This window comes from Vulpes lagopus, chromosome 7 (assembly GCF_018345385.1).
Source record: "Vulpes lagopus strain Blue_001 chromosome 7, ASM1834538v1, whole genome shotgun sequence".
NCBI classification, from domain to species: Eukaryota; Metazoa; Chordata; class Mammalia; order Carnivora; family Canidae; genus Vulpes; species Vulpes lagopus.
Window position 1 is genome coordinate 6,534,700 of NC_054830.1, and position 18,524 is coordinate 6,553,223.

The 18,524-nt window shown below is 39.0% G+C and overlaps 2 protein-coding genes across 2 annotated transcripts; both read left to right on the plus strand.

Annotated features, from left to right (window-relative positions):
• Positions 1-2,650: 2,650 nt before the first annotated feature.
• LOC121495044 (putative gustatory receptor clone PTE03) lies at positions 2,651-3,607 on the plus strand. The gene has a single exon (XM_041762345.1). It carries the CDS (start codon positions 2,651-2,653, stop codon positions 3,605-3,607), a length of 957 nt encoding a protein of 318 aa, XP_041618279.1.
• Positions 3,608-11,943: 8,336 nt separating this feature from the next.
• LOC121496094 (olfactory receptor 7G2-like) lies at positions 11,944-12,882 on the plus strand. The gene has a single exon (XM_041764340.1). It carries the CDS (start codon positions 11,944-11,946, stop codon positions 12,880-12,882), a length of 939 nt encoding a protein of 312 aa, XP_041620274.1.
• The last annotated feature ends 5,642 nt before the right edge of the window (positions 12,883-18,524 follow it).

The following is an 18,524-nucleotide window of genomic DNA, read 5'->3' on the forward strand; positions in this document are numbered from 1 at the left end:
CACATCACATGATGTTGAGTTCAGCTCCAAAGTCTGGAAGCCTGAATTTAATTCTCTGCACCACATCTCACTGGAGTGTCAAGGTTTTGTAACCATAACTTCACTTTTCTCTCTTTTTTTAATTTTTAAAAGATCTTATTTATTTATTTGAGATAGAGAGAGAGAGAGTAGAAGAGAGCACAAGCAGGGGGAGAGGGAGAAGCAGACTCCCCACTGAGCTGGGAATCTATTGCAGGCTCAATCCCAGGATCCTGGGATCATGACCTGAGCCCAAGGCAGACACTTAACCAACTGAGCCATCCAGGTGCCTCTTGACCTTTCTCTCTTCGTGAAGTCAGGGGTAAACAGGAAGATGGTAGAAGCACCTGACTGATCCGGCCATAGACGGAATAAAATCAGCATGAGAAAAGAACTGAGGACATGCTTGGCAACAGATGCTGTGTTAGAGGTAGTGTGTGCAGTTTAAAATAATTTTCATATTTATTTTATAATATCCGCTATTACCATTAATTACAACAATTATAGGAAGAGGGTTTTTTAAAGATTTTTATTTATTTATTCATGAGAGACACACAGAGGCAGAGACTCGGGCAGAGTGAGAATCAGGCTCTTCAAGGAGAGGTCAATGTGGGGATTGATTCCAGAACCCCGGATCACAACCCGAGCAGGAGGCAGATGCTCAACCACTGAGTCACCCAAGTGCCTCATAGCAAGGGTTTTGTTATAGAATCCAATGACCAGACACTGAAATGGAAATGGGATATTCAATAGGCAGATTTTGATGATCCATGTTTAAATCTAGAGTTCTCAATAATTATTGCTACAGGGTGATGGTAGAGTCTACTTTGTAACTAAGAATGAGTTAATAAAAGCAGAGCATTATTTCCAAGAAGGAAGGAAGGAAGGAAAGAAGGAAGGAAGGAAGGAAGGAAGGAAGGAAGGAAGGAAGGAAAGAAGGAGGGAAGGAAGGAGAGTAGGGGGAGGGAGGGAAGGAATATGAAAAAAAAGAGTATAAAGAGGCTTAACTGAGTCATGTGTTTGAACTCCCAGCCAGCTCACTCTGCAGAGTTGATGACCAGGCCAGCATTTCCCCCATAGTTATGCTGGGTCTGCTCCAACCTATAGTCAAGTAGATTTTCCATGCCCACAATCTGTTATGCTCTAGAATTGGGGTCCTCAAAGTAAAACTCAGACTGTGAGCAGCAACATTGGGAATTTGTTAGAAAGGCAAATTGTGAGCCTGATGCCCAAGCCTGAATCTCATATTCAGAGTGGGGGAGCCAGTAATGTGAGTTTTAACAAACCCTCGAATGAATTCTGATGCAAGGCACAGTTTGAGAAACCCTGCTCTAAAACCCTGATCTTTTTTTTTAATTTTTTTATTTTATTTTTTTTTTTGGTACCCTGATCTTTTTTAAAAAAATTTTTTATTGGAGTTCAGTTTGCCAACATATAGCATAACACCCAGTGCTCATCCTGCCAAGTGCCCCCCTCAACCCAACCCCCCTGCCCACCTCCCCTTCCCCTACCCTTTGTTCATTTCCTAGAGTTAGGTGTCTCTCTTGTTTTGTCACCCTCAATGATATTTTCACTCATTTTCTCTCCTTTCCCTTTATTCCCTTTCACTAATTTTTATATCCCCCAAAAGAATGAGACCATATAATGTTTGTCCTTTTCCGACTGACTTATTTCACTCAGCATAATACCCTCCAGGTCCATCCATGTTGAAGCAAATGGTGGGTATTTGTCATTTCTAATGGATGAGTAATATACAGATGCAGTGAAATGCCGGGACACCTGCACCCGATGTTTATAGCAGCAATGTCCACAATAGCCAAACTGTGGAAGGAACCTCAGTGTCCCTCAAAAGCTGAATGGACAAAGAAGATGTGGTATATGTATACAATGTAATATTACTCAGCTATTACTAAAACCCTGATTTAATACTGCTGGGTCTTGAGTTTCCTGCTTGCTAATTGGAAGCTGGAGAATTTTGAAGGAATAAAAACATATATTTTTCCTATCTTATTCCTATTATGTGGCACGGTGTGAGAAAATAACAAATAAACTTGGAGTAATTGAGGAATGTAAAAAAGAGGAGGACAAAAACAAAAGAGGTTGAGAAAAGGAGAGAGACCAAGACAGGTAAAAGGCAAAAGAAAAGATGAATAATATTAAGTTCTGTGATGAGCACTGGGTGTTCTATGGAAGTCTTGATCACTATAGTGTATACCTGAAACTAATATTACACTCTATGTTAACACTATGTTACATAGTGTTACACTCTATGTTTAACTCTATGTTAAATGACAGGGATTTAAATAAAAACTATTTTTAAAGATTTTTTTATTTATTCATGAGAGACACGGAGAGGCAGAGACATAGGCAGAGGGAGAAGCAGGCTTCCTGTGGAGAGCCTGATGTGGGACTCGATCCCAAGACCCAGGGATCAGGCCCTGAGCCCAAGGCAGATGCTCAACCACTGAGTCACCCAGGCATTCAAATAAAAACTACACCTGAATATTATTTTCTTTTTAATAAGAAAAGAAATAATATTCAATTCATGTCAGGATTTTCTAAAGACAAGGGATACTTGTACCTCTGTTACGTGTTCTCCTCTGTGCTTTTTTCCATCAGTCTCATCAAGAACATGGAACCAGAAAACCGAACAGGTGTAGCAGAATTCTTCCTTCTGGGTCTCTCAGAAGATCCAGAATGGCAGCCCCTTCTCTTTGGACTGTTCCTGACCATATACCTGGTCACTGTGCTAGGAAACCTGCTCATCATCCTGGCTATCAGCTCTGACTCCCACCTTCAAACACCCATGTACTTCTTCCTCTCCCACCTGGCGTTCACTGACATCTGTTTCAGCACCACCACCATCCCCAAGATGCTGGTGAACATCCAAAGACAGAGCAAATCCATCAGTTACACAGGCTGCCTCACCCAGGTCTGCTTCGTCCTGTTTTTTGCAGGCTTAGAAAACTTTCTCCTTGCAGCAATGGCCTATGACCGCTATGTGGCCATCTGCCATCCACTGAGGTACACAGTCATCATGAACCCCCACCTCTGTGGCCTGCTGATTCTACTCACCCTGATCATCAGCATTGCAGATGCCCTACTCCACAGTCTGATGGTGTTGCGACTCTCCTTCTGCACAGATCTGGAAATTCCCCATTTTTTCTGTGAACTTGCTCAGGTCATCAAGCTCGCCTGTTCTGATACCCTCATCAATAATATCCTGATGTATTTAGTGACCAGTGTATTGGGTGGTGTTCCTCTCCTTGGGATTATTTTCTCTTACATTCAAATTGTCTCTTCTACTCTGAGAATGTCATCAGCTGGGGGGAAATATAAAGCCTTTTCCACCTGTGGGGCTCATCTCTCAGTTGTTTCTTTGTTCTATGGGACAGCTTTTGGGGTATATATTAGTTCTGCAGTTTCTCATTCTTCCAAGGATACTGCAAGAGCCTCAGTGATGTACACCGTGGTCCCTCCAATGTTGAACCCCTTCATCTACAGCCTGAGGAACAAGGACATGAAGGGAGCCTTGAAGAAACTCATCTTGTTTGCTACTGTGTCATCTGCCTTAGTCTTGGGCTTCTAGGATGAGTCAAAGTACAGGAATACTGGGTGATCAGGTTGTCTGACCTTTCCCTCAACAAGTTCTTATGTTTCAGTGGTTAAATACCATAAAGGTAGTTCAATTTAGGTTGAAAACTGACTTTGGGTTCTCTAGCTTTGGTGTTTTTGAGGATGTATGTGAACACTCTGAGCTTGATTTTTGGGAACCATTGAAGTAGAATGGATTCTGTCTATGGTTATTTTAGGGGACAGGTTCTCAGGAAAATGTTAGTGACAGAAGGATAGGGTGGGAAAGGACTGAACAAGGGTGTCATTATAGCCAGAGGACTGGCCTCAGCCTAGATTTGTTGTACTCTTAACCACTAGACACTAGAAGAGTGGTAACTATATGAGAAGATGGATATGGTAATTAGCTTGCTCAGCATGATAAGTCCATTATGTATGTATATCAAATCATCATTATGTACACTTTAAATATATAATTTAAAAAAAAAGAGAGGTACTTCGGTGGCTCAGTTGGTTAAGGGTCCAACTCTTGATTCCATCTCAGGCTGTGATCTCAGGGTCTTATGATTGAGCCCCATATCAGGGTCTGCTCTCAGTAGGAAGTTAGTTGGAGAATTCTCACCCTCTCCCTCTCCCTCTGCTCCTCTCACTGTTCACACATTCTCTCTTTCTCTCTCAAATACATAAAAATAGGGCACCTGGGTGGCTCAATCGGTTAAGTATCTCCCTTAGGGTAAGGTCATGATCTTAGTGTCCTGGGATCAAGCCCACATCAGGCTCCTTGCTCAGTGGGGAGTTTTCTTCTCCCTCTGCCCCTCCTCCCATTCATAGCTTCTCTCTCTCTCTCTCTCTCTCTCTCTCTCAAATAAACAAAATAAAATAAATCTTCAAAGTAAATAAAAACAAATCTTAAAAATAAAAAGTAAAAAATAAATTTGAAAAAGAGAGGTAGAGAGAAAAACATAGCATTTTCAGTCTCAGCTTGAGACAAACAGTCTATGTGAATTTGAGAAAGGTAAGGAATTTGGCAAATTAAGGTCTGGTTCCTTCACCAATTATCCTGATAATCTTAACAAGTACTGCAACAATGCCAGCGTCTGCTAAGCAATTTTGATGTAAATATTTTGATTCCCTACAACCTAAAGGCTCTTGTTGACTGGCACCTTCCCCAGCAATTGTCCTAAGTAACCCATCCACTGATTCTGTCCTCAATAAAATCTTCCTATTTCCTGGTCTCACTGGTTCTATTTTTCACTCTGCTCCAGAACCATATCATTTTAGTTACTGTGTCTCCATAATTAATCTTGATACATACTAAAGCAATTACTCCTTCCTCTTATGTGTCCTCAAATCAAATATTCTTTCTCCATTGCTCTTTCATACAAATTTTAAAATCAATCTCTCAAAATACAATAACATCTCGGAATTTCCGTTAAATCTATAAAGTTAGTTAAGGCAAATTGTCGTTTCTATGACATTGTGCATATCTATCTAAAAATAGAATATTCTTTCATTTATTTGGGTCTCTTTTAGAAATAGTTTTAATTTTTTGAGATCCTGCTATATGGCTTTCCATAGCAGCTGTACCAGTTTATATTCCCACAAATAGTGTAAAAGGGTTGCCTTTCTCCACCTACTTGTGGGTTGTCTCTGGTAACAGCCAAGTTAACAAGTATTAAGTAATATCTCAGTGAGGTTTTGATTTGCATTTCCCTGATGTTTAGTGATGTTGAGAACCTTTTTATGTACATGTCGGCAATTTGTATGTCTTTTTTTAAGTTGCCATCTATTCAGGTCCTTTGCCTATTTTTAAATAAGATTATTTGAGTTTTTGAGCACTGGATGTTACACTATATGTTGGCAAATCAAACTCCAATAAAAAATATACAAAAAAGGATTATTTGAGTTTTTACTGTTGAGTTGTATGAGTTCATTATATAGAAAGGATATGAACCCCTTAAGGATATGAGCTTTGAAAAGATTTCCTTCTATTCCAGAGGTTGCATTTTCATTTTGTTGATTGTTCCTTTTCCTATGTAGAATCTTTTTAGTTTGATGTAGTCCAACATGTTTATTTTTGCTTTGTTGCCTTTACTTTTCATGTCCAATCCAAAAAAATCATCACCAAAACCAAAATCAATGGATTATCCCCTACATGTTGTCCTTGGAGTTTTACAGTTTCAGATCTTATATTTGACTTTTGTGATTGGTGTAAGATTGGGGTCCGGTTTCATTCTTTAATCTTCATTACCCAGAATAAGTATCCACTTACCTGTGAACATAAACCAGCAGAATCACTTGCCCCCATCCCACTTACCATTTATGGTTTCATTTTCTTGTAATATGTGGAAAATTTTATCATTTTTTGAGCCCAGCTAAGTCTTCATATTTCCCTATTATTCGTGTGTTTGAAGTTTACATGTTATGTGTTATGTGTTACATGTTACGTGTTGTGAAGAGTGATATTATAATGCCATTTTGTCATGTCTATTTTCAAAAATATATATTTTCAAAATATGGCTTAAGAAAATTCTATTAGAAAGAGTTAAAATGTGAAAAAAAGAAAGTTAAAATGTGAAATACATTGGTGAATATGTGAAAATACTGAAATGCTTAAAGAAATACATTTTCAAGTATTATTATTAATATTAACATGGGGTACCATCCACATCTATTATTACACCTGAAATCTCTGGGTGATGGACAAACTGCACAGTACTTCCTTTCAGTGACACTGAACTTTATCATAACAGAATAAAAAAATGAAGAACCATAATTCAATATAAAACTCCACACTGGGAAAAAATGTACATTGTATCTATGGACCAGGTGATTATGAAAATTTAAAAAGAGAGTATTAAGTCTGTCTGTATTGATCACAGCCCTAATGATCACAGTGAATAGATGAGATTCTCCGATGGAGAACAGAAAACAGGTACAGGAAATATTTGATGACTCTAAAAGTGAAATATCCCTAGGAGTTTGAATTTTACAATATCTTTATATTTATAAATATATTATTTATACCCAGTACATAAATAATACTTACACACTTAAAATTGGAATTAGGCTTCAAGATATTAATCATATAGTGATGTCTCTCTCTGTAACTTTAAGAAAAGAAGCCTGGAACTCATTAAAAAAAGAGTGTGTGTAAATGTGTGCAAGGTGTATGAGAGAGAGGTAAGCATGAATGGGCAGGGAAAATGACATACACCTGGCCTCATAGGCTCATGGATTAGCTATCATGAATTCCTCTCTTCTTAGTCTTGGTCTTTAAGGATTTGCAGAGCCTATGGATCAGAAAGACACTAAAAATATTGTCTAATGAGGAGCTTTGGATATTGACTCCCCAGGGATAGAACACTTCCATAGCCCTTACCTAGTCAAGAAGAAGCACACCTGAGACTCCAAACAGGAATGATCTTTCTTGACCAGGAGCCCATTGCCTCACTTTGTCTCTCTGCCCTTCCTGAAGACAGATCTTCCATCTTTATATCTAGGTAACATGTGATACATCATTTCACACTGACGCCAGCCAGGTAACTGAAAGTCCTTTAGGTAATGCTTCTGTACGAGGAGCAGGTTATTTTATTACAGATTCATCCAGGGCAAGCAATGAGGAGTGTGCATACATGGAATGATGAGAACCAAGTGTCCCACGCACTCTAGCCTGTCTTCCTGTTCACAAGTTCCTATGTATATTTGTACTGATACTGACCCTGGTCTCAATCAGTTGGTCCCCAATCTCTCTAAAATATGACAGAAAATATTTTCCTTCTGATTAAAATCAGCCCCCCTTTTTTAAGTTTAGTTGCCATCTGTCACCTCACATTCATTTCTTGTGAGGAGAAATTTTTTTAAAGATTTTATTTATTTATTTATTTGAGAGAGAAAGAGAGAGCGTGTGCATGAGCAGTGGGGAGGGGCAGAGGGAGAAGGAGAAGCAGACTCCCCGCTAACCAGGGAGGCCAGGACCCTGGGATCATGACCTGAGCCAAAAGTAGACTCTTAACCGAGTGAGTCACCCAGGTATCCCAAAAATCAGCCCCTTTTAAAACAAGATGGGCATTATACACTTTCCCACATTTACTTGAATTCTTGTGATGGTCATGGGGAAGAATTTGGGCCAGCTTTTCCTTTTACTTGCATTCCTGGTTCTTGACATATTGTTGCATAGAAGAGTGTATTATCCCTGTAGTTCCCTTGAGGACACAAGGAAAAGAGTCAAGGTACAGGCAGATATAGCCGGCTACCCTCTGAGTACATGTATTCATCATCATAAAATTGCCAAGAATTTTATATCACAATAGCAGAGATGTATAATAAAAAACATATGAACACCCTTCCACTCATTCCAGATGACCAAATGTTGATTTTCTGCTATATTGGCTTCAGGCTTTTTCTATAAAGTTAAAAAAAAAAGTAAATATATATGCACCTCTTTTTCTTCCCCTCCTGTTCTCCCCTTCCCAGAGAGACAACACAGTCTTGAATGTGATGGTATCCCCCATTCATAGTTTTATATTATACATGTCTTCATAAACATACATAGGATAAAAGGCCTCAACCATAATATCCATCAGTTAGGGAATGGGGAAATAAACCATGATGTAACAATATTGTGTAAGACTCTCTAGTAATTAAAATCAGTGAATGGGATTGAATATATGAAAAAAATCAAAAAATAAACTGCAGAAGCATACCCATTTTAAATGGCATGTACTGTATGGTTCCATTTATATAAGGCTTTTAAAATGCAAAAGAATGTAAGTTTTTATAAAATGATATTACTAATCATAGCAAAAATTTCAGGGGAATAATGTACATAAAGTTAGTGTACTGGTTCTCCTGGGGAAGAAAAAGAATCAGGATTGTGCATACTTATGATGTGGGGACTTCACCTATATCTCCACTATCTATTGCAATAAAAACACTCAGAATGAGGACAGTGAAATATCTAAATTTGATCACGTCAACAGGTGGGAAACCCAGCACTTCATTGTTGTCTCTGTGTTATTCTTTGCTTGGGTTTATTTTTATTAGGGATTACTACCTGGGAGATTTCAATATATATTTAGAGTTTTCTCATGCTATAGACTTTTTGTCGTACGAATGTTTATAGGTTTTTCTTTTTTATCAACTTATAAATCTGATTCATTTTTTCTTTTTTAAAATAATCTTTTTTATTATTTACTTATACTTCTATTAATTTATGATCAGATAATGTCACCGTAAAGATTTATACTTTATTTGCTAAAGTTTTTTGTGATTACTTGATTAGAGCAGAAAAAAGAAAAAGCAATTGTGGAGAAGGAATTTTATATGCTGTCTTTGGAATCAGACATATCTAGTATATGAAATAAACATAATGAAAATTTAATAATAAAATTAATAGGGATGCCTGGGTGGCTCAAGCAGTTGAGCGTCTGCCTTTGGTTCAGGGCCTGATTCCGGAGTCCCGGAATCAAGTCCCACATATGGCTCCCTGCATGGAGCCTGCTTCTCCCTCTGCCAGTGTCTCTGCCTCTCTGTGTGTGTGTCTCTCATGAATAAATAAATAAAATCTTTTAAAAAATAAAATTAATAAGTTCAATTTAATAGGTGTATATAAGATTTTCATACCTTACAGTTTCAAGAATATATGTGTTCTTAATCATATTTTTCTTTAATTCATTTTAACTGCTATATAATTCATCATCTGTCCATGCCAAATGAATATTGGTATCATTCCTGTGCATTTCGTTCCTTTTCTACACAATAAAGAATCCCAGCTAGAGTTTCAGCTCATAAACACTTCTCTGAAATTTGCAGTTATCATGCTAGGGATGTACTTCCTCTCTTTACTGTCTTTCCTCTGTTGCACACCCTACTGTTTTCTTCCGAGAAATGAAACATTCCAGGTGCCACCATTCACAGATCTAAAACTACACACACAATAGCAAATGTTATTAGGGGGGTCCTATATACTTAGTGCTGTGCTGGCTGCTTTTCTTCTATGCACTGCTCATCACTGCAACATCCCCATAAGATTTGATGACAGTTTCCACTCTACATTGAGGACACCAAGACCTCCACACAGTTGAAAGGCTTTCCCCATTCGCAAAGCAAGTGCTAGTTTGGATTAAATTCAGAGTTCTGAATCTAAGTAATACGCCAAATGATAAAGGCTGTCATGGCCACTTCTATCGGCCCTAGGTGAGAGAGCACCACTGCTTTACAGAAGCACTTCTATTAGGGCACTTGATTATCTTATAAGTACCATATAAATCTGCACTGTCTTGAAAGTCTTTGTCTTCCAAGGACCAATAATTGCTTAAATTTTCCTCTATTCCCTGAGGAGTCTATGAATTTAATTCTTTCTTTTTCATTAGCTATTTTTTTTAATGATCTGTCACCTACCACTTTGGGTGGAAAAGTCCCCTTATTTTTTAAAAATTTTTAAATTTAAACTCATTTTGCCAACATATAGTATAACACCCAGTGCTCATCCCATCAAGTGCCCTCAGAAAAGTCCCCTTAGAACAGAGAATGTCATTATCATACCTGCCTAGTTTGCCTTACAATGCATCACTAATGCAGATGAGTAGCAATTCCATGGAGAAGTCTTATGATTTTCAAGTTTATAAGCAGCATTTTAATTTTTTTAAATAAAGACTTATTTATTTGTTTTTCTATTTTTTTATTTTTTTATTTATTGGAGTTCAGTTTGCCAACATATAGCATAACACCCAGTGCTCATCTGCCAAGTGCCCCCCTCAGTGCCCATCTCCCAGTCACCCCAACCCTCCACCCACTTCCCTTTCCACTACCCCTTGTTCATTTCCCAGAGTTAGGTGTCTCTCATGTCTTGTCACCCTCATTGATATTTTCACTCATTTTCTCTCCTTCCCCTTTATTCCCTTTAATTCTTATACTCCCCAAATGAATGAGACTGTATAATGTTTGTCCTTTTCTGATTGACTTACTTCACTCAGCATAATACCCTCCAGTTCCATCCACATAGAAGCAAATAGTGGGTATTTGTCATTTCTAATGGCTGAGTAACATTCCATTGTATACATAGACCACATCTTCTTTATCCATTCATCTTTTGAGGGACACCGAGGCTCCTTCCACAGTTTAGCTATTGTGGACATTGCTGATAAGCAACATTTTAAAATCTATGCTCAGGTGAGGGCATATACTTGAATGGATGCCATGACTTTCTACACTTTTTCACACTACAACTCTATGTCATGGGTAGAAATGGACATGCCTTGTAGGTGAGGGGAAAGATTGAAGGCATTTCTCAAGATGGAAATATTAAAATTTTGAAAGGAACTTACATGAGAGATGATTTAGGAATGCTAACGCTGTGTCATCCAGAAGTGTTAACAATGGTTGGTCAAGACAGTCAACTCATTTCATATGTGGAATTTAATAAACCAAACAGATGAGCAAGGGGAAAAAGAGAAAGAGAGGGCAAACCAAGAAACAGACTCTTAATCCAGAGAACAAATGGATGGTTACTAGAGGAAAAGGGATGGGGGGAATAGCTTAGATGATGGGGATCAAGGAAGGCACCTGCGTTGATCACCTTGTGTGGAGATGTTGAATCACTGTATTGCTGCCTGAAATTAATATTGCACTGTATGTTAACTAGCTGGAATTCCAATAAAAACTTTTAAAAAACGGATGGTCAACTCAGCAGTCATATGACCTGAATTCAGACTTAGTCTTTGCCATAATCTGTACTCATGATATAATCTCACCTCACCTAAGAGTCCTCATGGGTGAAGGGAGTAATAATGATTTATCATCAGTAATTTGACACAACTTTCAGATGATTCTGAGCATGTCTAAGTTTGGAGAGCAGACTCTGCAGGAGAGAATGGATAACTTCATTCTCATCTTACCATTTGCATGAAGGCAAGAAATATTTCCAAAATAAATACCACTCATTCAATTCACTTCAGACTCAGCACTTAGCACAATGTGTGAGGAAGAGATAGTGCCCAATAAAAATAAGGGCCAATAGAGGGAGAAGGGCAAGAAGACTGGGAAATTATGACAGAGGGAAAAATTAGAAGAGGAAATGATTGAAATATTCACATGGATTCTCAATAGCTTTTTTTTTTTTCATTTTTCTAAAATCACTGGCTCTCAAACTTTGTCATATATCACATTCACCTGGAGGGCTTGCCAAAACAGATTGCTGGTCCTCAACCTCAGAGTTTATCAGCAGTATATCTGCAGTGATACCAGGTTTGTATTTCTAGCAATTCCCAGGTGATGTTGCTGTGGCTCATCCAGGGACCATTCATTTTATTTGATTTTCACTCCATCTTTTCCATCAGATTCATCAACAACATGGGACCCAGAAACCAAACAGTATTTTCAGAATTCTTTCTCTTGGGACTGACAGAGGATCCAGAACTGCAGTCCCTACTCTTCGGCCTGTTCCTGTCCATATACCTGGCCACCATCCTGGGAAACCTGCTCATCATCCTGGCTGTCATCTGTGACTCCCACCTCCACACCCCCATGTACTTCTTCCTCTCCAACCTGTCCTTTACTGACATCTGTTTAAGTACAACCACCATCCCAAAGATGCTGGTGAACATCCAAGCACAGAGTCACAGTATCAGTTACACAGGCTGCCTCACCCAGGTCTGCTTCGTCTTGACTTTTGTTGGTTTAGAAAATTTTCTCCTTGCAGCAATGGCCTATGACCGCTATGTGGCCATCTGCCATCCCCTGAGGTACACTGTTATCATGAACCCCCAACTCTATGGCTTGCTGATGGTACTCTCACTGCTCATTAGCATTGTCAACGCCCTGCTCCACAGTCTGATGGTGCTACAGTTATCCTTCTGTAAGGAAGTGGACATCCCCCACTTCTTCTGTGAGCTTGGTCAGATTGTCAAGCTTGCCTGCTCTGATACTCTCATCAATGATATTCTGGCATATTTTGCAGCTGGCTTATTTGGGGGTGTTCCTCTCTCCGGAATTATTTTCTCTTATACTCAAATTTTCTCCTCTGTTTTGAGAATGCCATCAGCGGGCAGGAAATATAAAGCTTTCTCCACCTGTGGCTCTCACTTGTCCGTTGTGTCCTTCTTCTATGGGACAGCTTTTGGAGTATACATTAGTTCTGCACTTAGTGACTCTTCCAGGAAGACTGCCATGGCTTCAGTGATGTACATCGTGATTCCTCAAATGATGAACCCCTTTATCTACAGTCTGAGAAACAGTGACATGCAGGGTGCCTTGAAGAAACTTTTCAGTAGGATACCTTCCTTTCTGTGATTGTGCCATGTACTTTGGGCTGGTTGTTAGAATAAATCAGTTTTAGGACTCACAGGAGAACCAAGATGTATAATTCACCTGTAACCAAATGCTTGTAATGTGACTAGGTAACGTAATGGCCACTGAATAAATCAGTTTTAGGACTCACAGGAGAACCAAGATGTATAATTCACCTGTAACCAAATGCTTGTAATGTGACTAGGTAACGTAATGGCCACATGCATTTTAACTTAGACTTGAAGCCTGACTTTTATTTTTATTTAGCTTTGTTATGTTTGACAGATTATTTCACTTCTTATTTCAAGTTTTTTTCTCAGTTCCCTAGGGGTAGAACCTGAAGCAGAGGTCATAGTTTTATAATGTTTGCATGCATGACTCTCAGAAGAAGGAAAATAGTAGAATATGGATAGCTCAGTAAAGGATAGAAGCACAACTGGGGTCATATCTGCAGACTGGCTTCCACCTTATCCCATGACAGACCATGTCAATTGAAACCCAAAGTCAGGCCTACAGTGAAGTAAGGGAGCTTACCTGTCACACCCCAATTTAGTAAGGATGGAGACCAGTCACTGGTAAATTGTATCCCTGGGAGGCAACATTAACACCCACTATACTCAGTTTTGTTATCTATAAGATTGGTATGATGATATCATCTCAGCTTTAAATAATTGTGAGTTATTTGTGCTTCATCAGTGAGGAAAACTTCAGTTCTAATAAGAAGAATACTCCTGACTATAATATGGTCAAACAAGAAACAGTTGTTTGTCATTACTAGGACTTCAGAGATAAGAAATGTACAAGAACAGGGGACAGGGCTTCACTCCATTTCTCCATTTGGTGGCTTTGTCCTAAGACTGGTTCTCCTCAAGTCACAAGGTGGTGGCAGCAAATATAGATGTCATACTTGAACCTGAAGCCAGGAGACAGAAAACTCTCCTTCCCAGTTTTAGATGAGACTAGGCCTCTCGATGAAATCAACCAAAGCACATCTGTAGGAAGTGAAATGGAGGCCCTCAATATGATAGGTCTACTCCTAGTCCCCCCAATTTGTGATTAGTAACTCATGATAAAAGGATGAATGTTATTGGAACTTATTTGAAAAAGGGTCTTTGCCAAGGATGCACTTACATTGAGTTATCTAGGTGAGCCCTAAATAGACATCATATGTTTCCTTATAAAATAGGTAGAAGAAAAAACAGAAAAGGAAGAGGAAATGTGACCATAGAGACACGTATCAGATTGATGCAACCAGTATTTGATTTCCAGTGTTTGATCATCTTTTGTCCTACAAAACTGTCATTTTTATCGTACAAAACTGTCATTTTGTTTTTTTGTTTTTTTTTTTGTTTTTTTTTTTTAATTTTTATTTATTTATGATAGTCACAGAGAGAGAGAGAGAGAGAGAGGCAGAGACACAGGCAGAGGGAGAAGCAGGCTCCATGCACCGGGAGCCTGATGTGGGATTCGATCCCGGGTCTCCAGGATCGCGCCCTGGGCCAAAGGCAAGCGCCAAACCACTGCGCCACCCAGGGATCCCCAAAACTGTCATTTTGATAGGACCCTAATGTGTCCTTTTTTTTAAATCACTCCTTTACATTGCCCAATACTACATATTAAATAAATTTAACCTAATATTGGCCTTGTTAAATGTTTAAACCTAATGAATTCTCACCAAGATCAGCTGTATGGCAGAAGAGGGGTTTCCTGATCCCCCTCCTCCTGGGAACACACTTACCATAGAGGTACACATGCATTAATTCCCTTTGAGAAAAATCCAGAAACTGGTTGGGTAACTCCTACATATCAGAGCACTGAGAAAATACCTACCTCAAAAGAGGTGGGAAAAGCTGAAGTATGCTCACACCATCAACCCCCCCACCCACCCATGGGACAGCACCTTACCGCCGGGTGAGAATCCCCAACTCAGCTCTGAGGAGTGAAGGGATAAGACCACACACATGGGGACCCAATTTGTATGACAAACTCCAGGAGCTTGCTCCCAAATCTTCTAGCTCTGAGAGCAATAGGGCTTGGCATTTCCAAATCCCCAGATACCACAGAAAATCATGAGACAGTTTTGTAGGGCTACATAAGTACTTCTTGTGGTTACCCCCTGGGCTCAGCACAGAGGGAGGAGGCAGAAACACAAGGCTCCCACCTTCTTCCTGGAAAGTGTTTAACTGCATACTTTCCCAACTGTTTCCCCAAGGGTTGGGCTCTAGTCAGCCTATATCTGTGATCTGATTGGGCCCCTCTGGAAGCCTGAAATTGCTTCTGTACACTTCTGATGGAGGCATCAGGTATCCTGACTTCAAACTATGCTACAAAGTTATAGCAATCAAAACTGTTTGGTGGGGTGCCTGGGTGGCTCAGTCAGTTAAGTGTCTGCCTTCAGCTCAGGTCATGACCTCTAAGCCCTGTGATCAAGCCCTGTATTGGGCTCCCTGCCGAGCAGGGAGCCGCCTTCTCCCTCTCTTCCCTGCTCATGTTCTCTCTTGCTATCTCTCTCGCTCTGAAATAAATCAAATCTTCTTAAAAAACGTGTGGTATTGACATTAAATCACACACACAGACTAATGGAACAGAACTGAGAGCCCAGAATAAACCTTCACATATATAATCAACTTGTATTTGACAAAGGACCCAAGGACACTCCAGGGAGATAGGATAATCTCTTTAATAAATGGTGTTGGAAAAACTATACCCACACACATAAGAATGAAATTGAACCCCTATCTTACATTACTCACAAAATTAACTCAAAATTATTCATGACTTAAACATAAGACCTGAAAAGCATATAACTGTTAGTAGAAAACAGAGGGAAAGCTCCTTGACATTCATCTTGGCAACAATTATGACACCAAAAACACAAGCCACAACTGCAAAAATTAATAAATGTGTTTACATCAAACTAAAAAGCTTCTGCATAGCAAGAAACCATCACCTAAATGAAAAGCTTACCTATTTCAATCCTTATAAATCATGTGTCTGATAAGAGATTAATAGCCAAGGTATATAAAATACACATATAACTTAATAGCAAAAAATAAACCATTTGATTTAGGGACACCTGGGTGGCTCATCAGTTGAGTGTCTGCCTTTGGCTCAGGGCATGATCCTGGAGTCCCAAGATCGAGTCCCACATTGGACTCCCCACAGGGAGCCTGCTTCTCCCTCTGTCTGTGTCTCTGCCTCTCTCTCTCTCTCTCTCTGTCTGTCTCTCATGAAAAAATAAATAAAATCTTTTAAAAAAATAAAAAAATTTTAAAAATCAGCAGAGAAACTGAATAGATATTTTCTAAAGGGTATACATAGTTCTAGCAGTCTTTTGGGTTCTGTATATAGTATCATGTCATCTGCAAATAGTGAAGGTTTTATTTTTTCCTTGCTGATTTGGATGCCTTTTATTTCTTTTTGTGGCCTGATTGCTAGCTAGGACTTCCAGTACTATGTTGAATAAAAAGTGGTAAGAGTGGATATCCCTGACTGTAAAGGAAAAGCTCTGTTTTTCCCCAATTAGTATATTGGCTGTGGCTTTTTACATACACATGGCTAACATGTTCAAGAAAAGATGCTCAACATCACTAAGCATCACAAAATGGAAATCAAAACTACAATGAGATAGCACTTGACACCTTTTAGAATGGCTTTCATACAAAAGACAAGAGAGGGGCACCTGGGTGGTGGCTCAGTGGTTGAGTGTCTGCCTTTAGCTCAGGTCATGATCCCAGGGTCCTGGGATCAAGTCCCACATCAGGCTCCCCAAAGGGAGCCTGCTTCTCCCTCTGCCTGTGTCTCTGCCTCTCTCTGTGTGTCTCTCATGAATAAATAAATAAAATCTTAAAAAAAAAAAAAAGGACAAGAGATAACAAGTGTTGGCACAAATGAGGAGAAAAGGAAGTCTGGCATATTGTTGGTAGGAATGTAAACTGATGAAGTCATTATGGAAAACAGTATGAAGTTCCTCAAAAATATAAAAATAGAACTACCATATGATCCCTCAACCCCACTCCTGGAGATAATATCAGCAGGAGATGAAATCACTATCTTGAAGAGATATGTATACTCCCATGTTCATTGCAGCCCTGTTAACAATAGCCAAGACATGGAAATAACCTAAGTGTCCATCAGCAGATAAATGGATAAAGAAATGTGATTGGTATATGTATGTGGACGCACACACACACGCGCGCACACTCACACACACAAAATGGATTATTCACCCATTTAAAAAAGAAGGAAATCCTGCCATTTGAGACATATGGATGAACCCTGAGGCATTATGTGCAGTGAAATAAGACAAAGGCAAATGCCATACGATCTCATCTAGATGTTGAGTTCAAAAACAAAACAAAAACCTGAGCCCATAGATACAAGAATAGATTAGTGGTTGCCATAAGTGGGGACGGAGGAGTTGGTGAAATGTGTGTCAATGGTCAAAAGGCACAAAATTCCAATTATACATCATGGGGATGTGATGTAATAAATTGTATTGCATATTTGAAAGTTGCTAAGATAGTAAATCTTAGGGCCACCAAGGTGGCTCAGTCAGTTAAGTGTCTGCCTTCAGCCCAGGTGATGATCCCGGTCCTGTGATCCGGCCCTGCATCCGGCTCCCCGCTCAGCAGGGAGTCTGCCTCTCCTTCTCCCTCTGCCCCTTCCCCTCACTCATGTTCTCTCTCCATCTCTCTCTCTCTCAAATCAATAAATAAAATCTTTTAAAAAGAGAGAGAGAGTAAATGTTAAAGTTTTCATCATAAAAAAATTATTTGTATCTATGGTGATGGATGACTAGACTTATTGTGGTGATCATTTTACAATATATGCATATGTGGAATCATTGTGTTGTACATCTGAAACTGTTTTATGCCAATTATACCTCAATTTAAAAACTTAAAGATAGAACTACTGTATGAGCCTGTAATCCCACTTCTGGGTACCTGTGCAAAGGAAGCAAAATCAGTATCTTTAAGTGATACCTGTTCTCACGTGTTAATTTCAGCATTATTCACAATAATCAAGATATGGAAATAACCTAAGTGTCCACTGACAGGTGAATAGATAAAGAAAATTTGGTGTATATACAATGAATTATTATTCAGCTATAAAAATAGAAAGAAATTCAGCCATTTCGACAACAGCTCAACAGAAAAACCATAAACAGGTATTTAACAGAGAGTAAAAATAAATGGCCCATAAATATATGAAATGACAATCTCATAGATAATAAGGGAAATGCCAATAATAAAGTTACGCTCACTGGATTGTCAGCATAAATGAAAACATGTTAGTGATAATATATATCACCAGGAAATTTTGGTGAGCATGTCAAATGATTCCACTTAGGGTAAGTCTTCAGAAATACCCAGAGAACTGACTTATTTCATGTAGCATAATAGCTTTTAGTGCCATCCATATCATTGCAAATGGCAATATTTCATTCTTTCTGGTGGCTGAGTAATATTCCATTATAAATATATACCACATCTTTACCAATCATCTGTTGATGGACATTTGGTCTCTTTCCATATTTTGGCTGTTGTGGACATTGCTGCTGTAAACATTGGGGTGCATGTCCTGCTTCAAATCTCTATGTTTGTATCCTTCAAATAAATCCCTAGTAGTACAATTGCTGGGTT